The sequence below is a fragment of the Phocoena sinus genome, chromosome 20 (genome assembly GCF_008692025.1).
Source record: "Phocoena sinus isolate mPhoSin1 chromosome 20, mPhoSin1.pri, whole genome shotgun sequence".
NCBI classification, from domain to species: Eukaryota; Metazoa; Chordata; class Mammalia; order Artiodactyla; family Phocoenidae; genus Phocoena; species Phocoena sinus.
The window spans coordinates 29586866-29612543 of NC_045782.1; the positions used below are offsets into that span (position 1 = coordinate 29586866).

At 35.9% G+C, this 25678-nt stretch overlaps 1 protein-coding gene across 8 annotated transcripts in view; it reads left to right on the top strand.

Annotated features, from left to right (window-relative positions):
* CLTC (clathrin heavy chain) overlaps positions 1 to 25678 on the top strand; it is a 62292-nt gene that overhangs the window by 33875 nt on the left and 2739 nt on the right. For 6 of the 8 annotated variants that reach the window (XM_032616596.1, XM_032616595.1, XM_032616601.1 and 3 more), the window contains 23 exons: positions 451 to 603; positions 1088 to 1210; positions 2036 to 2173; positions 2419 to 2583; positions 2725 to 2905; positions 4519 to 4682; positions 8895 to 9020; positions 9654 to 9796; positions 11243 to 11477; positions 13986 to 14108; positions 15147 to 15292; positions 15523 to 15706; positions 15904 to 16096; positions 16544 to 16701; positions 16896 to 17060; positions 17188 to 17295; positions 17378 to 17545; positions 17684 to 17833; positions 17925 to 18056; positions 18173 to 18283; positions 19223 to 19393; positions 19771 to 19992; positions 24944 to 25019. In XM_032616596.1, the coding sequence (XP_032472487.1) occupies positions 451 to 603; positions 1088 to 1210; positions 2036 to 2173; positions 2419 to 2583; positions 2725 to 2905; positions 4519 to 4682; positions 8895 to 9020; positions 9654 to 9796; positions 11243 to 11477; positions 13986 to 14108; positions 15147 to 15292; positions 15523 to 15706; positions 15904 to 16096; positions 16544 to 16701; positions 16896 to 17060; positions 17188 to 17295; positions 17378 to 17545; positions 17684 to 17833; positions 17925 to 18056; positions 18173 to 18283; positions 19223 to 19393; positions 19771 to 19992; positions 24944 to 25019 (3535 nt within the window). Of the gene's footprint in view, positions 1 to 450; positions 604 to 1087; positions 1211 to 2035; positions 2174 to 2418; positions 2584 to 2724; positions 2906 to 4518; positions 4683 to 8894; positions 9021 to 9653; positions 9797 to 11242; positions 11478 to 13985; positions 14109 to 15146; positions 15293 to 15522; positions 15707 to 15903; positions 16097 to 16543; positions 16702 to 16895; positions 17061 to 17187; positions 17296 to 17377; positions 17546 to 17683; positions 17834 to 17924; positions 18057 to 18172; positions 18284 to 19222; positions 19394 to 19770; positions 19993 to 21269; positions 21291 to 24943; positions 25020 to 25678 lie in introns of all 8 variants that reach the window. The other 2 variants (XM_032616598.1, XM_032616594.1) reach the window with 1 other exon arrangement.

The window sequence follows — 25678 nt, forward strand, 5'->3', positions numbered from 1 at the left end:
TCCATATGCCGTGGAGCAACTAAGCCCGTGTGCCACAACTACTGAGCCTGCACTCTAGAGCCCACGAGCCACAACTACTGAAGCCCGCGAGCCACAACTACTGAAGCCCGTGCGCCTAGAACCCATGCTCCGTAATAGGAGAAGCCACCTCAATGAGAAGCCCGTGCTCCACAACGAAGAGTAGCCCCCGCTCTTCGCAACTAGAGAAAGCCTGCACATGGCAACGAAGACGCAACACAGCCAAAAAAAAAAAATACATTAATTAATTAATTAATTAAAAAATCAAGAGTCTTTATGACCACAACCCCTGCATATTTATAATACATTCTGGGACAACTGAGAAACTAAGTGCCTGTCATGTTAGTTTTTATTTATAGTGGAAGTAGTGTCAATTGCTGATTTATACAGCAGCTCATGGCTTACTAAACAGTCTCTTTTTCCTTTGGACAGCTGGAATGCTCTGAAGAACTGGGAGACCTTGTGAAATCTGTGGACCCTACATTGGCACTTAGTGTGTACCTAAGGGCTAATGTGCCAAATAAAGTCATTCAGTGCTTTGCAGAAACAGGTCAAGTCCAGAAGATTGTTTTATATGCTAAAAAAGTGAGTTCAATGAAACAGATTCTCCACATAAATTCATTAAAACATTAAGAGAGAAATTAGCTTATAGTAACTCTCAGTGACTTTAATAGTGAATTTCCTTAAATATTTATAATTACTTGGAAAAGTATAAAAATGCTGTTATGGCTCACATATAGAATTACACTTCAAAAATGGAGACAGTTACTCTTGCATGGCTTTAAGCTGCTAGGGCATGTTTAACCTGTTAGAACAGATTTTTTTGGTGGTCAATGAGACTGAATAAGCCAATTATAAAAATGTATAGCTATTTGTTCAAATATGTTATCACCAAGGTGTCTATTTGTCTTGTATAAACCAAGATCAAATTGAGCATCGAAGTTAAAACTGAATTTGTATTTTCACCATTAGCTCTGTCTGTAGTAGCAAGATTCTATTGCAGAAAAAGCCTTTAAATGATATAAAAATGGAACTTTGTAGCAGGGCTTAAGTTTTTGTCTCTTTGTAGGTTGGATATACTCCAGACTGGATCTTTCTGCTGAGAAATGTTATGCGAATCAGTCCAGATCAGGGGCAGCAGTTTGCTCAAATGTTAGTTCAGGATGAAGAACCTCTTGCTGATATCACACAGGTAAAGGAGTTAAAATGTATTTTGTAGAAGTATAGAGAATGGGGGAGATCTGAGTTTAAACAACTTTGGAGAAGAATGGGTTAACTTTTTTATTTGTAGAAATTAGAGCTGTGTTGATCTACATGGATAAACCTTAAGTACGTTACCAAAAAAGCAAGTTGCAGAAGAGTGGACAGTCAGATACCATCTATATACAGTTCTAAAACATGCAGAACAAATACCATCTCATTTAGAGTGGTATATGTGTTAAAAATATGAAAAATATATGGGAATAATAAAACACAAAGGATAACCACTGCCACTAGGTGAAGGGAGAGGGAAGAGATGCATATATGAAGTGGGAGTCACAGACTCTTTCATTTTTATGCTTTTGTATATTTTAAATAGTTCATCAGGGAATTCCCTGGCGGTCCAGTGGTTAGGAGTCCGTGCTTCCACCACACGGGGTACGGGTTCGATCCCTGGTCGGGGAACTAACTAAGGTCCTGCATGCCGTGTGGCGTGGCATGCATGCATGCATCAATCAATCAGTCATCAAAATTTTAAATCTATCAATTTATATTCTATTATATAGTATCTTGAAATATTTTGTGGTTGTTTTTACTAGAACTAAAAGTAACTCCAGAAGACAAAAACTTACTCTTAAATTATGACGTTATGCTGTCCAAATAATATTCTTTAAATCTGGGATTTGATCTGGCAGTGTTTTATATGTGAAGAAAGAGATAATGTTTCATTTCCTTTCATTTACATATATTGTCAACAGTATCATAAAGCAGTTTTTAAGTATCTTAAAACAATTTCCTTTAAATCTTTTTTTTGCAGATTGTCGATGTGTTTATGGAATACAATCTAATTCAGCAGTGTACTGCATTCTTGCTTGATGCACTGAAGAATAATCGCCCATCTGAAGGTCCTTTACAGACAAGGTTGCTTGAGATGAACCTTATGCATGCACCTCAAGTACGTGTTTTCATGCTTTCTAGGCATGTGTCCAACACTGCTTTTGTAGTTATTCAGAGCTTCTTAGATTATTTGAAGCTACTGACATGCCTGTTCCTCATTTTAGAAAATTTAGCTAACATTCTTTTGTACTTTCTCTCCTTTACCAATTAATTCACTGTTGAATCTTAATATGTAATCTGCATATAGAGTTACTGATATAAATGGAGTAGTAAAATAAACTCATCCTTTTTATGGTTTTATAGGTCGCAGATGCTATTCTAGGGAATCAGATGTTCACGCATTATGACCGGGCTCATATCGCTCAGCTGTGTGAGAAGGCGGGCCTCCTGCAGCGTGCTTTAGAACACTTCACTGACTTATATGATATAAAGCGTGCGGTTGTTCATACCCATCTTCTTAACCCTGAGGTATTTTAGGCTCTTACCTAACTATTAGTTATGATTAATTGGTGTACCGAAAATGTGTTTGTGTTACTGAATGATAATAATTTCATACCACCATTAGGTTTAACATTGTTTCATTTATTTATTTACTTATTTGTCCTCTAGTGGTTAGTGAATTACTTTGGGTCCTTATCAGTAGAAGACTCCCTGGAATGCCTCAGAGCCATGCTATCTGCCAATATTCGTCAGAATCTACAGATCTGTGTGCAAGTGGCTTCTAAGTATCACGAACAACTGTCCACTCAGTCTCTGATTGAACTTTTTGAATCTTTCAAGAGTTTTGAAGGTAATTAGGAGTTTGAGTTGTTTTAAATTATTTAAGGTAGCCAAGAGGGTTATTGTTAAACGGACAGTGTCATAGGCTGTTGGAAATTCTTTCTACAAGCTTACTTTGATGGGATATTTTAAGTCGTCTTATTCAGTAACTATTGTCAGGCATGTTCTATACCAGGTTCCAGGGACATGCGGTGAAGAAGACTGTCTGCATGGATATTTTATAGGTGAATTAAAGGCAAAATTTTAAGATACAAATATATGTAGTAGCTTTGTCATAATTGTATAAGATGAAAATACTAATCAGGTATGTAATGATTGTGTTTATATTGTCTGACTCTTATAATGGCAAATGATTCTAGCCAAGGAAATTTTGTGACTTGTCCCTGTAGCAGGTTTTCTCAACCTCAGCGATACAGACATATTGGGCTGGATAATTTGTTGTGTTGGCGGGTACATTTTTGTATGCATGCAGGATATTTAGCAGCATTGCTGGCTTCAGTCCACTGGATGCCAGCAGCATTAGCTCCACCAATTGTGACCACTAAAATGTCTCCAGACCTTGCTCAATGTCTCCTGGGAAGAAAACCATCTTGCCCTCAGTTGAGAACCACTGTTGTGCTGAGTTTTTTTTTTTTTTATTGCGGTACGCGGGCCTCTCCCGTTGCGGAGCACAGGCTCCGGACGCGCAGGCTCAGCAGCCATGGCTCACGGGCCCAGCCGCTCCGCGGCTTGTGGGATCTTCTTGGACCAGGGCACGAACCTGTGTCCCCTGCGTCGGCAGGTGGACTCTCAACCACTGCGCCACCAGGGAAGCCCTATGCTGAGTATTAATGTAATCACTGTTGGTGGCTTTTAGGTTCATTAGCTAAATATCTGGTCTCTACTTACCTTTTCTTCCCTCTTCTTGTAGTACTGCTCTAGACAGAAGGAATAAGTGATTCCTACTAGTTTTCTTAATTTTTTCAGTTTCTGTGTTAACTGTGCACTACATTTATACTGTTCATTCAGTACAGTAGCCACTAGCCACATGTAGCTATGTAAATTTAAAGTAATTAAAATTGAATACAATTAAAAATTTAGTTCTTCAGTCACACTAGCTACATTTCAGGTGCTCAATAGCCACGTGTGGTTAGTGGCTACTGTATTAGATAGTGTAGATACAGAATATTTGCATCATGGCAGAAAATTCTGTTGAACGACACTGCGTTAAATTCTTTTTAAGCTACTTTTGTGTGTTTCCTATTAACTGCGTATAGAGAAACACCTGCTATAGTGGACTTCATTTAAAATTTCTCATATGGAATATGGTATGATAATTAGCTTTGATATTAAGTAGCTGTCTCCTATTTCTCAACTACTAGAAAACATTGAATTTTCTGTTCTGTAGGGATTAAAGTACAAATCCATTTATTGAACTGATTAGTGGACTATTTAATATTCTTATTGAGCTTTTTGAGCAACCAGTTTTTATTTGGGACTATTCAATATAACTGTGGGGGTTTTTGCTTGTTTTTTAAATTGAGGTATAATTGACATAATGTTTTTTAATTGCTTAAGTATTTTTCAGGTCTGTCATTCTCAAAGGTACACCTGTGCTTAATTTCAATTATTTGTTTCTTTAAGGTCTTTTTTATTTTCTGGGATCCATTGTTAACTTTAGTCAGGACCCAGATGTGCACTTTAAATATATTCAGGCAGCTTGCAAGACAGGGCAGATCAAAGAAGTAGAAAGAATCTGCAGAGAAAGCAACTGCTATGATCCTGAGCGAGTCAAGAATTTTCTCAAGGTAAGAGTAATGCATTTTCTGGTTGGGTTGAAGATCGGCAGTTCTGCAAAGGTTTGCTCACAGTTTTAAAATATTTTTTGCCCCTAAAAGTGAAATTCTTAGCATTCTCAAATTGTATGCTGAATTATTTCTTCCAAATTTAATATTCTGTGGTTTCCTTTGAAATAAGGAAGGAAATTGGTAAGTAATACTTAAGAATGACCATCTGTTTAAATGAAGAGGAAAATAACACTATCTCTAAGGAATTTCCTTTCTTTCACTTTAATTTTAGAAGAAAATTTTTCTAAAGTGATTGTAGATGCTCAGTGTTTAGAATATATATCATTTAGGCTCTTTTTGAATATTAAGATCAGCTTGCCCTCAGTGTTATTTTAAGGGGCCTGTATTATATGCAAAGGGTTCTGTTGTTAAAGGACATACGTTAATCTCTGTCTTTGATTAGCCTAACTCTAGAAACTAAATATTAATCATGTGTAATTCATAAATTGAAGGTACAATCGAACAAAAAAACCCTCAGCTTTGTGACACGAATTTGGTTATGGAGAAGTAAGAACTGCCTGTGTTGGAATGAAGAGTAATTGTTTAAAGATTCTTAGACCTTTACAGCATACCTGAGGGCAGTTAATTTTTGTTTAATGGTTAACTTAACTTTACCTTTATCCTCATACCTACTAATTACTTTGTGAGGAAGGTAAGACTTTAAAATTGGTAGTCGTTTATAAAAATTAGGAAAACTACAGAACATTCAGATCCCCCCAAAATACATATTTACGTACTTTACATTTATATTAAAAATATATTAAATGATTCCAGAGATTGTATATAAAGTTCTTAAGTATTTTTTTCTTCTGGAAGAATTTTAGATTGAAACTAAAACCAAAATGTTCATTGTGCAATTCAGTAGGAAAGAACAGGCTTTTCTTACTCCTACACTGACCATTTTTAGATAATCTGTAGTTGTTTTAGCTGATTCTTCTGAAGAACTTAATACCTAGGTTAAATAGCTAAACCCTTAGGTGTTTTAGTGTAATGATGTAGTTAAAGTGCTGAAGTTGCCCTATGTTTTAGATTAAAAGATAAACATTCCCCAGAAGTATAGCTTTATAATGTCTTGGCCATCATCAATATTCTGAGGAGCCTGGCTAGTATATGTTTGAACCCATGACTTCCTGGTGTCAGAGAAAAAACGTCCAAATGAGAAAGATTTGATTCTCTATGCTTGACTAGTGTACCCATGACACCAGTCCAGTTCCTCCTTTGAGTAACAGTACTGTTTCCTTTTTTTAAAAATACTACCAGATCCACACTGATTTGTTTTCATTAAGCTCTCCGCTTTTATGCTTCAATTGTAATTTCTTGAGCATTGGGTTGTAATATTTGAGTTGTCATATATATGTAAAGCAGGACTAAGTTAACTATTTTCACCTAATTATGATGACCTTGAGCTTCATAAAAAACCCTCAGGAAACTAGGATGTGGCCGTCTTACATTGCTTATCCCATGAGATCTAATTAGGTGAGGAATCCCCCTCCATACTTGTGAATTGGATACAAGTCTAATAGAGGAGAGTGGATGTGAATTATGGGCTTTTGAAAAGTCAGACGTGGTTCAAATTCCTTTTCTTTCTATAAAGCTGTTAACCTCAGGCCAGTTAACTAAGGTGCCTCAGCCTTGGTTTCTTCAACCACAAGCTGTGTTTATCAAGTACCTTGTATGCCATAGGTGTTCAAGTGATAACGGTGGTTAATAAGCTGTGTTGGTGGGCCTTGGAAATAAGGTATTGTCAGCCTTTCTAGCAGGCAAGTTTTGTTTCTTTTTGGTTTTAAGTTATTCCTGACTCCTTGAAGGAATTTTAATACCAGCCTGGAAAAAACCTAGTCTCTTATCATTAAATAATCTGAGATGGGAGCTCAGTGCTAATATGCTACTATTGGATATTCAGCCTTTCACCCCAGTAATGAGAATGAACATACTAAACCATTTACTCACTTTCCTTATTGATCTGTAGTTTGTAGCGGGTTGCTACATTTCATCATCACTGTTATTAAACTTCATTTTGGAGTTACTAGCTGTATTATAACTGGTGTTGTATGCAAACTGTGATAATAAGAAAAATACTTCTCTGAATCTAATCTTGAACATTAGACAAGTGCCAATTACATGCTAGCCACCAGGAATACAGAGATTGATAGCATATGAATTCTCCTTTAACGTAGCCTGTAAGCAGGATGAAATAGTGTCAGTAGCATTATTTGGCTCGTGCCCTAACCTTGTGGAACTGTAGCCTTGCGTAGAAAATGTAAAACTGGTCTTTAGACTCATGCCTCTTGCTACCTTTGATCTTATTTTCCAGGTTTTGTTTCAACCTCACTGGCCTGCTTGCTATTCCTGGAACTCCCCAAACCCTCTGCTGCCCCAGGGCCTTTGCTTGTGCCCTTTCCCACTTACCTCTCAGACCTTCATGACCTGCTCCCTTACCTTCTTTCAGATTTCCAGTCAAATGTCACGAGAAAGGATGTCTCAGATTACCCTGTCTAAAATAAAATCTATTCCTGTTCCATCCTCACTTCCCCCTTGTCTTGTTCTCTTTTTCTTTATAACACTTAGCATTGTCTGTTCCCACTAGAATGTAAGTCTCTTTGGGGAATGCTTACTTTGTTCCCTGCTATATCTCCAAACTTTATGTTTAAGAAAACCTGAATATGTTTATATAATTGCAATTTTGATCCTAAAATCTCTAATCATAATACCTAAAGGGTAACCTTTAAATAAAAATTTAAAATATTAATAGCATTATTTTCATATATGAAATCATATGCAAATTTAGGTAATCAAGAAAGTATCCCAGTTTTTGTCTGCTTTTTTCAAATTTAAATTTTCTTTGTGAATACAAATAGTTGTCTTTTGCAGCAGAAATCTTAAACCACCCACGCGTGAGACTAGAATACCTAAGTAATCTTAGATTACTTGCCAAGTATGTTTTCTCCCTAAATGGTAAAATGCAGAAGGTAATATTTTATATGTATATTAAACAAGATAAAGAAGATTAGTATATTGATGTTTGTTTAGTAGGAAAAACTTGGCCTGCTAAAATCTTTTGCATAGGTAGATCAAACATTCTCTTTAGAAATGATTATAGCAGCTCTTAGTACAGAGTTTCCATGGTGCTAAATAATACTTGCTTTAGACTTTCCTTGATGGGAAAAATCTGCAGCTGGACTTCCACTTCAGATTTACAGCCATTTTTTTGTTTGTTTAATTCAGGATTTCTTATGACTCCAGATTTAGTTTAGTGTTCTCTGAACACTTCATAGACTAATTATAATTGTTTATAATTGGGTGACTTTATAAGTGCTAGACTTAGGATTTATTCTAACCTTGCAAATAACGTTTTTTGTGGCTGTCATTGAGGAAAGTCCTGTCCTGCTTAGTTCTTCTTCTTCAGTAGACAATCCATAGAGGAATCATTTACTGAGGAATGTTTCACTGTATATAAATGAATTCCTGATGGAAACTGTTGTTTTTTGTGCTGTACCTAATGTCTGTGGAATGTAACAGGACATGTATCAGGTAAATGCCCAGTACAGGTGTTACCTACCTGTCTATAACATCTATGTCAATCTGTAAGTAGGATTATAGCTTGGTATTTGTAACGGTAAAAGCAGTTGGCAATTTAAAGATGCTTTAAATGCTTTTTATCTTTTAAACCTTTTTTTTTTTTTATAGCAACATGTGGTATATTTAAATTCATGGCCATCACTATCGTGCTGCTTCTTTTAGGCTTCATTATAACAGTGTTAGAAGACGGCCATGTAGATTGGAATGGGGAGGGGTAAAAAACAAGTCATCAGTTTGAAACAAAAGTGAGCCAATATGCCTAATTTTGACAGTGTGACTGTACCTCTTAAATCAACTACAAATTCAGTTGTTACTATTAATGAAAGTCCCAGTGTGATGATTTTATATCCTGAGCGCCACTGATGGCTCACAAGTCTTGTTACTTTTTTTGTAAAGGATTGTATGTGGAAAGGACCTGGTATTTTGCTGTGACTCTAGGTATTACTTCATAAAAATTTATGGAAACTGGGTTGGGCACTTTGAAGAATAGCCAAGTTTATGTGAGCCTCTCCCACAAGTGTAGAACAGATTCTCATATTTTATACTGATAAACTCACAGAAGAAGAAAATTAAGGTTTCTTTTTTTTTTTCCAGGAAGCAAAGCTAACAGATCAGTTACCACTTATCATTGTGTGTGATCGATTTGACTTTGTCCATGATTTGGTGCTCTATTTATATAGAAATAATCTTCAAAAGTATATAGAGATATATGTACAGAAGGTAAGTAATACTTAGATAACTTTAAAATATAATCTTGTAGATCTTACTGCTCACACTGGAAATCTTCATCTTTTTGAAACTCTGTGTCCAGTAAGAGTGGTCTGCTACAATGGCTTTCAACTTTTTTTTTTTCCAGCAGAATCCTTTCTTTGATTAAAATTTTACGTGCATTCCAAGTAGGTAAAACAAAACAGAACTGCTGTAGTTGAAAAAATTGAGTGGCCTACACCCTACTTATTTGATAGCCTTTGTGGTATCCGTATGGAGGCCATAGGCTGCAAAGCATAGTATTAAAACCATCTTAAATAAAGATATTAGAAACTTCACCTTCTAACTCCAGAAATAGAAAGGCAGTTTTGCTATGATGGAGGCCTTTTGTTTTCACAGTCATTCTGTGACTTTAGCTTCTTTGGACTTATTTGTCCTTTGGAGCAATGCTGAAGTAATTAATTAACCAAGGCAGACTTCCTGCTAAGTTTCTTTGTCTAGTTGTAAATTTAGACTCAGTTTATTACTGAATTTTAAAACTGAGCTTGAAGAGGGAAATGAGTTTTATTTTTTAAAACTCCTTTTGGTTTTGCTTATTAGTAACGTAATGACATTCTTCTTCTTTTTTTTTTTTTTAAACCATAGGTGAATCCAAGTCGACTTCCTGTGGTTATTGGAGGATTACTTGATGTTGATTGCTCTGAAGATGTCATTAAAAACTTGATTCTTGTTGTAAGAGGTCAATTCTCTACTGATGAGCTTGTTGCTGAGGTTGAAAAAAGGAACAGGTGTAGTACTGTTTTAATCTTCATAACTAAAGATAAATTATTAGTCTCTTTTAGCTTGGTAATGAATAGAAGTATGACCTGTCAGTTGCCTAAAAGCTACTCAGTAACTCATGGACCTTAATTCCCTGGAGATACCTAATTTAGAAGTGATAAGCTAGCTGTAGCTTGCTCTATTTCTGAAAAAAAAAAAAACCTGTTTTCTGAACTATTACAGCTGTCATATAGAATATCTGTTAATCTAGTTGATCACCTTCTTTGCATGTTTATACACAGAGTCAAACCATGTAGCTATATGTTTTTAATGTAAACTATGTAAAAAGACTCCTTTTGGTTAGGTATGATACCACCATATTTAATAACTAATTCTTCTCTGATAAATTCTTCTCAAGCATGACAAAAGAAAAGAGTTCCCTGTGTAACTCTGGATTAAACTCATATTTAAATTGAACCTTGATATGATAATATGAATTATGCATTTCCAGTAGAGGAGAACATAGTGTGAGTGCTTCTAATACTTATACCGTGAAGTCTTTTTTTAGCCGGGACATTTTGTGTTCAGAAAGTGCTGACGTAGTAAATGAGGTTAGTGGGTTGGTATAATAGTAGGAGGTTGGTATAATAATAGGAGGTTACTGTAGCTATGAAAAGATTATCAAGAATGGGGTTTAATTTTAACCTGAGGTGGTACAGGTGTTCTGCTAATGGTATTCATAGAGTTTACATCTGAATGTTTCAAACATTCAGAAAATGTTTGAGAAATTTTTAAAGTTTGAGACTAAAGTGATTATAGGTTGTAACAATTTTGTTATTTAAACCATGGTAAAAGAGTATTGGTCATCTGGACCATTGAAATATAAGTTATAACTTAGCAAAACTATGGCCCTTGGTGGAGTGATTGTATGACTGCTAGAGGTATTAAAGCTAGAGCTTCTAAAGCTACCGGATTTTGTTCCCAGTATATATTTAGGGTACTATTTCTTTTGGCTTTAGGTAATGTTGTATGTTACTTGTGTGAAAATTAAAAGGAACTTCAGATAATCAGGCCTATTTTTTCATACCACATCTCTATCCTACTCCTAAACAAAACTTATCCAAAGTCCAGCCATTTTGTCCAGTTTTAAGAACAATCTATGAACCTATAATCTTCTTTTTTCTATATCCTGTCTAGATAATGTAGCAGATAGATCTGGGAGAGTATGAAAGACAGTCTTATATATACCTTCTGTGTAATCTTGGGCAAATCATTTAACCATCTCCAAGTCTTAGTTTCGCAATTTGTAGTAGGCGTGTTGAGAATTCAAAATAGTGTATGGGAAACTACATTATAGACCGTAAGGTACTTACATAGTGTGTCAAGAATGTGCTATTTATAATATAATATGTGTATATGTGGGGTGTTTTTGTGTGTTTCTTTTCCTTTTTTTTTTTTTTTTTTTTTTTTACTAGATTGAAACTGCTTCTGCCTTGGCTGGAGGCTAGAATTCATGAGGGCTGTGAAGAGCCTGCTACTCACAATGCTTTAGCCAAAATCTACATAGACAGTAATAACAACCCAGAGCGATTTCTTCGGGAAAATCCTTATTATGACAGTCGTGTTGTTGGAAAGTATTGTGAGAAGAGAGATCCACATCTAGCCTGTGTTGCTTATGAACGTGGCCAGTGTGATCTGGAACTTATTAATGTGAGTACTGCTAGCTGAACGTGTACAGGGAAGACTGCATTTTTTTTTTTTTCCAAAGTAAATTTATTTATTTATTTTTGGCTGTGTTGGGTCTTTGTTGCTGTGCATGGGGTTTCTCTAATTGTGGCGAGCGGTGCGCGGGCTTCTCATTGTGGTGGCTTCTCTTGTTGCAGAGCACGGCCTCTAGGCGCACAGGCTTCAGTAGTTGTGGCACACGGGCTCAGTAGTTGTGGCTCGCGGGCTCTAGAGCACAGGCTCAGTAGTTGTGGCGCACAGGCTTAGTTGCTCCGCAGCATGTGGGATCTTCCCCGATCGAGCCCACGTCTCCTGCATTGGCAGGTGGACTCTTAACCACTGTGCCACCGGGGAAGTCCCAAGACTGCATTTTTTAAAAACCTGATATATAATGTTGGATTAGTGAATTTTGAGAGTTTCAGAGTGGTTTTAGGTAATATGGAGCATCTTTGGAAGATACATGCTCTTTTAAAAAACTTTGCTGATAATTATGAACTTAAACTGGCCAAAGTAGTTGATTAAGCTTATATTCACTCATTAACATTTAACCCCACTAGTTTTATCACTTATGTTCTCATACACTCATATGTACACACACACATATATGTATATATGTTTATATATGTGTGTATGTATGTATAGACACATCTAAATTTTTAACCATATGAGAATAAATTGCATACCTCATGGCCTTATACCTCTTCATTGTGTATTTATTTAGAATAAGGATATTCTTTTTCATAACCACATTGTAGATGGCAACCTCAGTCAGTCTGACACAAGTAGAATACTTTTTACAGTCTGTTTTATTCCAGTTTTGTCAATTGACCCAGTAATGTCCTTTAAAAGAAATTTTTTCCCTCCAGTCTAGGATTACATATTGCATGTACTTGTCATATCTATCTTGTCTCTTTTAATCCAAAACAATTCTTTACACTTTCTTTGTCTTTTATTGACAGACATAATTGTAAAAATAGTCTTTTTCTCTATGTGTAACTTTTTATTGAGGTAAAATTCACATTACATTAACCATTTGAAAGGGAACAATTCAGTGGCAGTTAGTACATTTACAATGTTTGTAATCACTACACCTCTCTCTAGTTGCAAGTTTTCATCGCCACATGAGGAAATCCAGTACTCATTAAGCAGTTGCTCCACATTCCTGCCTCCTTCCAGCCCCTGACAACCTCCAAACTGCCTTCCATCTCTGTGGATTCACCTATTCTGTATATTTCTTATAAATGAAAGGTCTTTTTTAAAAAAATAGAATGTTCTTCGCTTTGAGTTTCTTTTATTGTTCCTCCTGATTAGATTTAGATTGTACGTTTCCATCCAAAATTTATTACTTAAGTGATGTTTTGTTTTTCTCATGCTATAACATGCAGAAGCACCTAATGTCCTTTTGTCCTTCATTTTGGGGGTCACTTTTTATCAAGTTGTCAATTTCTCCTATTGTATAAATAGATTTCCCCTTGCAGATATATTTCCCCTTGCAGATGTTAAGTAGTTTGTGAAGAGACATTTAAGACAATGCGAGAATCCTACTGTGTGTGTGTGTTTGCGTGTGTGTGTGTGTGTATGTATGGCTCCCCTGCCCCCCAGTTTTGAATCTATTGATTCTTATTCAACCAGTCTTAATGTGTTGGTTGCAAAATAACGATTTTCCAGCTTTATCCCTTTCTCCACATTTATCAGTCAGCATGCATATATTCATGCACTCATGAGATCTGTGGGTTATAAATCCATTGTTTTGATTTTCAAATTACTCCAGTTTTGACTGATAAAAATCCTAAAAACCTGCCTCTCATGGCTTTGTGTCGTGGTCTCACTGCTCTTGGAGCACTTTTTTGTTTCCTGGCCCAACAAGTTATACCATGCTCATTTTATACCCTCCCCAGCCCTGGATCATTCATTTTTCTGGGGAACTTTGATCCCTTTTAGTGGGGAGTACCATTAGAAACCCAGATCTAGGCTCTAGGTATATTTCCTTCTAGGGTCTTTCAGTGGTCAGAGCTAGGATATAATGCATCTATGTACATACACATTAATATATGAATATATGTATGCATATACACATGGGAAAATAAACACACAAGAATAGTTAGTAAAACACTGAAAAGAAACCTATGAAGGTGCACTAGCCCTACCAGTTATTAAAGCACATTACAGAGCGTCTGTAATTAAAACTTGGCATCCTGGTGCATGAATAGATAGTCCAGTAGAGTAGAATATGAAGTCCAAATATAGATCCCACATCAGGGTGCTTTTTAAAAGCCTCCAAAAATTAATAAGTATGTTTTTTCTGTTGATTGAATTTTAATAAGAAAAATATGGTTGTGACCTATTAAAGATACATGTAAAAGTAATGGATTTTTTTTCTTGCTATAAAAAAATAAACTAGGTATAATGATAGGAAATAACCTTTTAAAAGTAAACTCAGTCTATAAAAAGGTTTTATCTCTTACCATGAAATTAATCTTTAATATCGTTTAGGTTTGCAATGAGAATTCCCTCTTCAAAAGTCTTTCCCGCTATCTGGTACGGCGAAAGGATCCAGAACTGTGGGGTAGTGTGCTGCTGGAAAGCAATCCTTACAGGAGACCTCTCATTGATCAGGTAAAATTGGCAAATGTGTTTAAGGCTCATCTTTTTAACTATGAATAACACCTTTTGCCTCATCATATACCAAATATACTCAAATGGATCATATTTAACTATGAGAGATGGCAGTAAAAAGTAGAAGAAAATAAAAGTTGTACTAAAATATATATATATCATAAATGTTAACAGAAGTGAAATATATCTTCTCGAAGAAAATACATCCCGAAAGAGAGAATTTAATTATATAAGACTTCCTCAATTCATCATAGTTAAAAGGATAACAGTAAATTAAACATTTAATAAAATGAATAAGAATTGCTATTTATTAATACCTAAGAAGTGACTCAGTTGATTAGAAACGTTCAAGACAGTGGTAAATCAGCAAAGGATAAGAATTGGTGAGAAAATACAAATGACCTAGTGGGTAAATGTTAAATAAATCTCAATAGAGTAAGCATAGACCTGCAAAGGAGATGTGGGTTTATATCTATATAAAAATTGAAAACATTTTTTAAAACCTTAAAAATTGAAGGTTAATAATGGTTTTTAAATTGTTGGTAGAAGTATAAATATAGAAGGGAATAAATTAAAGAATATTAATTTTTCATTCTTAGGAAGCATTTCTAAGGAAAATTCCCAAGTTAATACAAAGCTTCCTAGAAAAAATGTTCATTGGTGCATCTGGGAACTATGCAAATAGCCAGAAATAGAGGAATTACTGAGTATATAATGCCACATCTGTATGGTTGAATTGTATGTAATCATTAAAGTGATAATGAGGAGTGGTTATTATGGATAATATTTTAATCAGGGAAAAGATAGAAATTATGTAATTAGGGTGATTTTTTTTTTTCAAGAGAACGAAAGTATACATATTACAGGTATATGTGGATTTATGTTAAAAGACCTTTGGGTGGTAAATTTAAAGGTATTTTATCTTTTTCCTTCTTCTCTGCCTATTTCATTTTCTACTGAGGCCAGCTTATTCTTATTAGATAATATCATCAAAACCACCTTGACTCTCAGTACTTATTCCCTGTATATCCTCTGCAGGTTGTACAGACAGCCTTGTCTGAGACTCAGGACCCTGAAGAAGTGTCAGTAACTGTCAAGGCTTTTATGACTGCAGACCTTCCTAATGAACTCATTGAACTGCTGGAGAAAATTGTCCTTGATAACTCTGTATTCAGTGAACACAGGTATCCTGTGAAGAGGGGTCTATTGGCTCTTTATAGTTAGTCTTTAATTATAGCCTGTCAGTTTGGAGAAGGAACAAAGACAAAGATTAGAGAATGTTGTCAAATTCTCACTTTTCTAATACCCTCTTGTCACCCTACCTCCTGAGGCAAAATACTCTTTAGCTGCAGTGTTTTTTCTTTATGACTAATGAGCTTTTCAAACATTGCATTCAAATCTTTCTTTCTTAAAGGAATCTGCAAAACCTCCTCATCCTCACTGCAATCAAGGCTGACCGTACCCGTGTTATGGAATATATTAACCGCCTGGATAATTATGATGCCCCAGATATTGCCAATATCGCCATCAGCAATGAGCTGTTTGAAGAAGCATTTGCCATTTTTCGGAAATTTGACGTCAATACTTCAGCAGTGCAGGTAAATCTACAGATTACCTGAGTTGATTTACTAAATGTAGTACCTTGTCTTGATTCAATGTATGTATTGTCCTGTGAGAATGGGCATAATTTATTGCTGTGGCAATAGAAGAGCAATAAAATCCTAACCGTTTAAATGTAATTGCTGTGTGGTAAGATTCATTGTACTGTAACTCTGATTAAAAATTGGTTGCCTAGGTCTTGATCGAACATATTGGAAACTTAGATCGGGCATATGAATTTGCTGAACGCTGCAATGAACCTGCAGTCTGGAGTCAGCTTGCAAAAGCCCAGCTACAGAAAGGAATGGTGAAAGAAGCCATTGATTCTTACATCAAAGCAGATGATCCTTCATCCTACATGGAAGTTGTTCAGGCTGCCAATACTAGTGGTATGACTTCTCACTTTTATGTGTTTGCCACCTCAGAAAATGTACCTAAGCTAAGCATTAAGTTACATGTCTCTTCTGTATTAAGTAGAAGTTAGAGACTGCATGGCTGTTTGCCCTCTGTCTTAGTTCAGATAAAGAGAGTCTGTTTTGTGAATTTAAAAGTTCCGTGGGGAAGTTTAATTTTCTGTTTTGAAGTCTCAAAATTCTCACCTATCTCTAATCCACTAACTTTAAGGAAAAAGGGGATTCAGCTATTCATTTGGTCAGTAATAATACAGAGGCATAATAGAAGTTTCACTATTTTGATGCCTTTCACTGTTTATATTTGTTATTCTCTATACTGTCTCTTTGAAGGGGAAATTAATAGCAATTCTCATTTGCTTCAGTGAAAAGATAAATGTTGGTATGTTAGTGTTTGGATTTACTTATTTGTTTTTCTATACCTAGGAAACTGGGAAGAACTGGTGAAGTACTTGCAGATGGCCCGTAAGAAGGCTCGTGAATCCTATGTGGAGACAGAATTGATATTTGCACTGGCTAAAACAAACCGCCTTGCAGAGTTAGAAGAGTTCATCAATGGACCAAATAACGCTCATATCCAGCAAGTGGGTTTCCTGTTCCGATTTTTTTTTTAGGAGTGTAAAAATAGTTGAGCAACTTCATTAGCTTAGTAGGATCAACAAGTGGCAACTAAAATTTTCTAAGGAAAAATATTGTTACTTAGTATTAAATTGAGTTGTAACTTTGGAAAGAAGATTAAGTTTAGGCTTACTGAAAATGGTTTTTGTTTTTTTTTCAGGTTGGTGACCGCTGTTATGATGAAAAAATGTATGATGCTGCTAAGTTGTTGTACAATAATGTTTCCAATTTTGGGCGCTTGGCATCTACTCTGGTTCACCTGGGTGAATATCAGGCAGCTGTTGATGGAGCTAGGAAAGCTAACAGTACTCGAACATGGAAAGAGGTAATCTAAACAACAGTTTGAGTGAAGAATTAAGATGCTATTTAGGAATGTTCTTTAAACTGATTAATTGAATTAACCAGCCATGTTTACACTTGAGTTCACATAATTGCAATTCTTTAAATTGTAGGTCTGCTTTGCCTGTGTAGATGGGAAAGAGTTCCGTCTCGCTCAAATGTGTGGGCTTCATATTGTAGTACATGCAGATGAATTGGAGGAACTTATCAACTACTATCAGGTAATTAACTGAGTCTTTTGTATAAACTGAGATCTTTTGCCACAGATATTCTTGTCTTTAATTGCATTTTTCTCTTCTTTAGGATCGTGGATATTTTGAAGAGCTGATAACCATGTTGGAAGCAGCACTGGGACTGGAGCGAGCTCATATGGGAATGTTCACCGAATTAGCTATTCTGTATTCTAAGTTTAAGCCACAGAAAATGAGGGAGCACCTGGAGCTGTTCTGGTCCAGAGTGAACATTCCTAAGGTAACCAACCTTTAATTTTAAGGCAACTCTGTAGCTAAAATGAATACTTTAATTTTAATGAAAAGAAAGGGTTTTTTTGCTGTTAATTAGAATTAGAGACCCCTATGTATCTAAAGCAATTAAATCTTTCTTATGCAGGTGCTAAGAGCTGCAGAACAAGCTCATCTTTGGGCAGAATTGGTGTTTTTGTATGACAAGTACGAAGAATATGATAATGCCATAATTACCATGATGAATCATCCGACTGATGCGTGGAAAGAAGGGCAGTTCAAAGATATCATTACCAAGGTGTGTACCTTCTTCAGAAGAGAAAGTCTTCAGAAAGAGAAAGCTCATTAGGAAGTAACTCTACCTCATGTATGGATTTTTGCCGTTTTAGGTTGCCAATGTGGAACTATACTACAGAGCAATACAATTCTACTTAGAATTCAAGCCACTGTTGTTAAATGATTTGCTGATGGTGCTGTCTCCACGGTTGGATCATACTCGTGCAGTCAATTATTTCAGCAAGGTAATAATTTTTAAAACCTCAAAACTTCATAGCAAGGAGCTAAGACATTCTTGGATAACTTTTGTCCATGGAACTTTAGCAATGTACGACATTTGTAACAAACTCTTATTTTAAAGGTTAAACAGCTACCACTGGTGAAACCATATTTACGTTCAGTCCAGAACCACAACAACAAATCTGTGAATGAATCACTGAACAACCTCTTTATTACAGAAGAAGATTATCAGGTAAAACTTTTTGGTTCTTTCATGTATTCTCAAAACTCAGGTTATCATTGAGTTGTAAAGTCGGTATGTTCTGCAGTAAAAACAAAAAGCCCATCATCCCTTAGGACTGTAAATAGTAGGTACTTGAGTGCCACAGATCTAAATTTAGTGAAGTTTTCAGGATTGGTAAATCTGATGTCTCCTAATTAAATGCCAAGTTTGCAGAATTCTGCTTAGATCTTGTCCAAGTTAATGCTTTAGAAAAATACCTAAACATCTAGACTGTAGACTGAGTTGAAAAAGTTTTGGAGCTCTTAAACTAGTCCATAAAACTTACACAGTATTAACTCTTTTAGTCACTCTTTTTCTTGCCCAAGAGCATATTAGTACCTGTCTTTTAGTAAACTTTCCCTTGTGAAGGATTTTGCAAAAACAGAATTAAAGTTAAGGTTAAGCTAGTTGCCTTTGTCTTTCTTACTGTCAACATGGTATTTTTTTCAGTCTCAGATCCCATGCTGATCTCTGTGACTGAATATCATGTTGCGTTGTATCAGGAGTTTACCTAGAGCATAAAACCTTACCCTCCATATTACAAATCCTTCCAATCATAACCATTCGCGTTAGTCCTTGATACTGAAAACTTTGGAGAAAAACATGGTACCTTTAGAAATTTTATAGTGCCTTGAAGGGCTTTATTGTTAAACAGTTAGATTGAGGAATGTTGATACTTGTTTATATTACAACTTTGCGGTTTGATTCTTGAATCTAGGCTGTCGTATTACAATAATGGCTCATTGATCAAGTCATATTATACATATATATCATGTAAGGTATTGATCATATTACATACAGTCAGTCATATACAGTAATGGCTCATTGATCAAGAACGATGGGACATAAAATTTAAACTAAAATGAAATACTGGTTTGGCATTTGAATGGCTTTGTTTTATTTTTTAAGGCTCTGCGAACATCGATAGATGCTTATGACAACTTTGACAATATCTCGCTTGCTCAGCGTTTGGAAAAACATGAACTCATTGAGTTCAGAAGAATTGCTGCTTATCTCTTCAAAGGCAACAATCGCTGGAAACAGAGTGTGGAGCTGTGCAAGAAAGATAGCCTGTACAAGGTGAATAAAGTTGGTGGGGGTGGGGCTCTTAAGCCAAATACTAGATGATCTGTGTTAACCCTGGAATGGTATATTATAAGTGGTTATGGTCTATAAAAGTATTAGATTTTGCAAGTATGAGAACTGCCTTTAAGCTCCTGCTTGAGGAGATGATAATTAAGTCGATTTCTTGATTCTGTCTTAACGTTTATGTCAAACGTCTCTTTGTTTAAAAAAAAAAAAAAAAGAAAAAGCTTTACCCTGTCTTTTCCTTTTCTTTCAGGAAATCCTTAATTTAAATGATATAACTGGGAGGTTTTTTCCCCATTGTATTACTTAGTTTACCAGTTCAGTGTATTTGAATTTAATGTTTGACCTTCATCCTTTCCTTTAAATAGGATGCAATGCAGTATGCCTCTGAATCTAAAGATACTGAGTTGGCTGAAGAACTCCTACAGTGGTTTTTGCAGGAAGAAAAAAGAGAGTGCTTTGGAGCTTGTCTCTTTACTTGTTATGATCTTTTAAGGCCAGATGTTGTCCTGGAAACTGCATGGAGGCACAATATCATGGATTTTGCCATGCCCTATTTCATCCAGGTCATGAAGGAATACCTGACAAAGGTAATGGCACCTCTGAGAACTAATTATCTTGAGGATATGTAAAATTCCATGTACAGACTTGGTTTTCAAATGTTTTTTTCTCTAGTAGAAGTAATTTAGTTGATCATAAAATATTCCTATCCTCCGGTAATTTTTAATATCTCACAAATGACATTGAATGGAAAGGGAACTCAAACATAACTTGTCAGAATGTTTACCCTCAGAATACCTCATAATGTATTTCTGAGGGGCGAATAGTATTATGTCCATGTTGTATGGGTTTTTTTGTTTTTGTTTTTTTTTAATGTTTCATAGAAACCTTTTTGTCAAAATAATGTCTTCCTCAAATCAATTCTTGTAACTCAGATGACCATAACTTAGTAGTGTAGATTCCCTTCTGTTTGGTCGGTTCTTGACTTTAATATGTATGTCTGTTTCCCCTAGGGAAGCTACACCTATATTCTTAATAACCTGTTAATCTTCTCAATATTTTGATAGTTTAACCCCTTATTTAAAAATATTGTAGGAGGTTAACAATTAATGACACATTTCGTAAAAGTGCATTAAACAAGCTGGGGGTATAATCATTTTATAAAATTCACTTATTCATCTTATTGTCCATTTTTGATGTTAAGATGTTTTTTACTTACCCCTGTCCTCAACAGTTACTAGCTTTCATACTATAGAACATATTTAAATGGTCCTAAAGAATCCATTTTGTCAAAGCAAAACATGCTTATTAAAATCAGAGTTTCATATCTGATCTCTTCAAAATGCCTGAGTTAAAGTGGGGGGAAGAGCACTACTAACAACCCCCAGTATAACCGAATATTTCCTTGGGCTGCCGTCTAATTAGATATCATGTGTTAGTTATAATTTTTTAAGAATTAACATTTTCTGTGTATAAACTGCTTAAAGTCCAGTGTAAGAGGAAAAACATTCGCCTTGTGTCTTAGCCATAGATGAGAATAGCTTCTTTTCTTATGCATAATGCCAACTTGTGAGACCTGGCTCTAAGCTGCTGTTAACCGAAGTGCTGTGAATTTTACTAGTGATTAAGCTGCTTTCTTTCACACTGACTCTAGCATAAACTCTTCTGCGATAAGCTCTGAAGTTAAAAAAAAAAAAAAAAAAAATTCTAAGTTTTGCTTCCAGTATGCCCTTTATTTTCACTTTTCTCATACCTTTTTTAGTGGTTAGATGTTTCTCCCCTAAACCTTTGTTGCTGATTCTACCTTTTTATGCTCAATATGGAATTTGATTTTTTTCTAAGCTGCACCTTCTGAATTCCTTTGCAGGTTGATGCAATAAAGGAAAAGGTGAAAGTTGATTCTTTTCCATCTTTAAGTCTGGAGGACTAAGTCTAAGGAATTTGCATGATTTTTTTTCCTTCCTTTTCTACACTGCTGCTGCTGCTTTTTCCCCCGATAAATTTTCACTAAAGCCTCTGCAAGTCCCTTGAAACATAACTATAATAGAGCTCTAGGACATTAGTAGATGTTTGCTACTAATCGGCTAATAGGCTTTAGGAAGGGCAGGAGGCTAATCAGTAGTTGGTTCACAGTCTCTCTTAAATATATTATTAAAAACTGAGCATGTTGAGTTTCCATATTAATTCCAAAGTTTCAGGAAATTTCTCTTCCCTGTCAGGGTATCTGGACCATAATAGGATTTTCTCAATACTCGAAGTAAAATTAAACAGCCTCTGGTTTTATTTTGTAAGCGTGCCTGACAGTTGCTGAATTTATATATGTATATACATGCCCTAAAAGGCTTTTTGGGGTTTTTTGGTATTGAAGGACTGTGATCCAGTTTCTGATCTCTTGATTCTTACTAATTTTTTGCTGAAAGTAGATACGAGAGATACTAGCTGCTTCCGAAGAGACTTTCCTCATGTTTCTCCAGGTGTCCAGTTCTTATGGTGCTAGTCCATTTTCAAGAGGAATCAAAACTTTTAAAATCATTAGAGTAGCTTGCTGTAATTGTTGCTAAGCAACATGGATTATTTCTGTATATAATGAAACAATATTAACTTATACTTTCTGTAATAAGGTACATCTCTGAAGCTACAAATTTGCTCTTATCCATCCGTTGGCTTGTCCAAGGTCAAATTTAGGTACCTTTTGGTCGCTGCTTCCTTCATTGGCTTGTCTCCATCCCAGTATAAATGAAACAAACTTAACAAACTTACCTCTGGTATCAAATTGTGGTGAGAAAAGGGTGGGAAGGTAAAGGACAGTTGAAACAATTTAAAAGAATTTGGAGGGGGGGCAGTGCTTTGGAATTATGTTGAACCAAACTGGAGTCACCATTGGAACTTAGGGCAAACCTGAGTAAAATGCATCGTGTGTGAGGCCCTTCAGCAGCTAGTAAGCAAGGCAGTTAGAAAGTGTGTGTGTGAAAAATAGGTAATTGAACTGCAGTGTTATGCATTGTTTTAAATCAAGCATGTACAACAGTCATTGCAATTACATCATACTACTTTTGAAACTCTTAAAGCATTGCTGTGGGCTGTGTGTGTTTCTTGAGAGCCTGTATAGAAACAGTCATCTTCAGATCTCACTTCTTGCTTCAGTACTTTTGCCTTTTTTTCATGCACACATACACCAAAGTAACTGACTGCATGTTAACTTTTCCTCTGCAGCATATTGCAGTCTTTGTGGAAAAGCCTTTTACATTATAGTGAATTTTCAGTAGTACAGATGGAACTGAACTCAGTGACATGCTTACCTGTAATTTTTCTTTTTTAATCCAAGGATCAGAAACTTTTGTTACAGCTCTTAACAAAAGCTTGTGTTCATAAAAGCCTTCTCTGCTTTTCTTTTTTGAGCAGTCTAAATTGGGTCAGTGGAAACAATAATTGGATGTTGCTGTGCCAGAGGCTGTCCCATTAAATAGAAAAATCAAAAATTTTTTTGCTTAGCTTGATATTACTCCTTCAAAGTTGTTACTTTTTGTTTCGTCCCTATGCCCAACCTGCCCATGTCTGTGCCTGGGCATTGTGACATTGCTAGCTCTTCTAAGTCTTTAATGTACTTCTGTAATAGGACTTCTGTCTTCAACATCTGACTCAGACATTAACTTTTAAACACGTGTTCACTTTAGATTCCTTTCCTTGAAAGTCTGGAAATGTATTATGCAGTGGTGGTTTTTTGTTGTTGCTTGATTTTTCTTAGAAGTTATTAACATACACTCATCCATATTTTTTTTTGTATAACCTCTTTAGCTATACTTACACTTTTGTGTAACTATTTAGGTTAACAAAACCCCATCTGACTGCCCTTGATGGCACAAACCGTGCTTTAAATTACAAAGCTGCAGTAATTTTTGTTTCAAGTTTGGGTGCCAAACAGTGGGTATTTCTCATGGTACTTATACTGCATAGTAGCCTTAATTTGATATTGGGGTAGTTTGTAACACATGAGCACTTAGGTTATAAAATAGAAAAAGGGTATACAAAAGCAAACTAACCCATCTTCCTAGGGTAGAAAAACCACATTTTATCTGAAGATGTCTAGAGTCTACCTGAGCTTACTTTTCTCACATTTTGCTCCCTGACAAATTAGGATGGATTAGACCCACATTTATGGTATTGAATAGAAACAGTTAAAATATGTATAAAATACTGTCCTAACCTTAATGGCCTATGTGAGGATTGAAACACTATTTTAAATAATTTCAAATAGAGACTAGGCGCTGCTTTAACCTTTTTGGGACCCAGTCTATAATAGCCTTTTCACTGAAGTCTGCATGTCTTTTTTTGTGAGTGATTTTTCACTATTGCCTTTTTTGAAGAACATGCAGTGAACATTCATAAAAAAGTTCTTTCCTGCACTCTGCCTCCCCATCTCAGCACACTTAGGACTTTGAAAGCCACTATAATAGATAACATTGAGATTTGAAGTTTAGTTTTACTTCAAGTATAATGATAGACCAACTATAAGACTTTTAAATACAGGCTAAGAGACAAATATAGTACAGTTTCAAAGGTAAATGGGAGTGGTATGGTGGAGATTCCCTAATCCCAGTGTCCTAATGTCATTCTCCCCAGTCCTTCACAGAATTCCAGATTCAAATCATGTTAATCCTAGAAGGAACTCTGTAGATTATCTCATTCAACTGACTCACTATATAGACAAGGAAATTTGAGGGTCAGTACAATGGTTTGCCAGGGTCACACAACTAGTTAGTGGAAGGATCTATGTATTCCAGCTCTTTTCTTCCACTAATATATTTGGACTCCTCTACAGTATTATTTCTGTCTGATACTATCCAGTTTTACTTAGAATGGCTAGCATATAGTAGCCACTTGCTTCTTTGGCTTAATTAAAAGCAAAAAATGTCTTCCTCAAAGAAGTTGGGGGAAAATCAGGTATTCCTAGTTCCTTCTTAGAAAATAGAGCATCAACACATGCAGCCTGTCTTTATATAAAAAGATTGAATATGGAGCCACTTGAATCTTAAACTTCAGTCCGTACGTAATCAATATTGACAGAAGCTGTGCACAGTTGGCAAAAGATAGCTCATTCTGCACAAGTGCTTATCCAGTCACTAGACTCATTTCACTTTTTTGAATACCATTTCCTTTGGGGAGGGAAGTCTTGCCAGGTCATGAGTTCATTATTATTATCTTTGATAGGGTTTAAACTTCATTTGAGAAAGTGGTTCCTTCTCGTTGTCTCCCTCCCTCAGGCTGGCTGCATCCTAGCATGCCCAGTTTTAGCCTGGCGTGAGCTTTTATGGCATTTATAAATCCCTCCTTCCTGAGGGTTTATAATGACAGTGCTAAAAATCACCTTGACTGAAGTATGAACATTGCCATTGAATTTGGGGGGGGGCTGAGAATGTTCTTTCTACTCTAGTCTGTTTTATTTTGACAAAATTTAACATACTAAGGCTTTTCCACTTTCTGCCATAAACTAGGTTTATAATACTTTTGAGGTGCTAATTACCATTACCTGTTTTTCTCCAGGTGGATAAATTAGATGCTTCAGAATCACTGAGAAAAGAAGAAGAACAAGCTACAGAGACTCAACCTATTGTTTATGGTAATCTCTTTCTCTCTTTAACCTCACAGAAATATAGTAGACAAACAGTTCATTCTGTGGGGATTCTGTCTCAAAATAGAAATGTAGTAAGCTCTAAAGTGCAAAAAGCTCACTGAGTTAAGGAATAAGTCTCTTGTTTTTTTTCTGAAAACAGTCTTAAAGCGGGCATTGACATTATTCACTAAGATGATCTTTTTTTTTTTTTTTTTCCTGTTGCTTTACTCACTAAGATAATCTTAAATGCAAAGGTAATCTCAAAAAACAGTCAGTTGGGGCTTCCCTGGTGGCGCAGTCGTTGGGAGTCCGCCTGCCAATGCAGGGGACACGGGTTCGTGCCCTGATCCGGGAAGATCCCACATGCCGCGGAGCGGCTGGGCCCGTGAGCCATGGCTGCTGGGCCTGCGCGTCCGGGGCCTGTGCTCCGCAGCGGGAGAGGCCACAACAGTGAGAGGCCCGCGTACCACAAAAAAAAAAAAAAAAAAAAAGTCAGTTGAGATCATAACCTAATTTACCTAATGCCTGGTCACTGATTGCTTATTCATGAATTACTGAGAAAGATGTGTTGGTGAGCTCAATTTTCATAAGTACAAAAGGTGAGGGAACATGCCAAGGTCATCTTAAGTGTGCTTTACAGAAATAGTACATCTCTTTAAATTCTG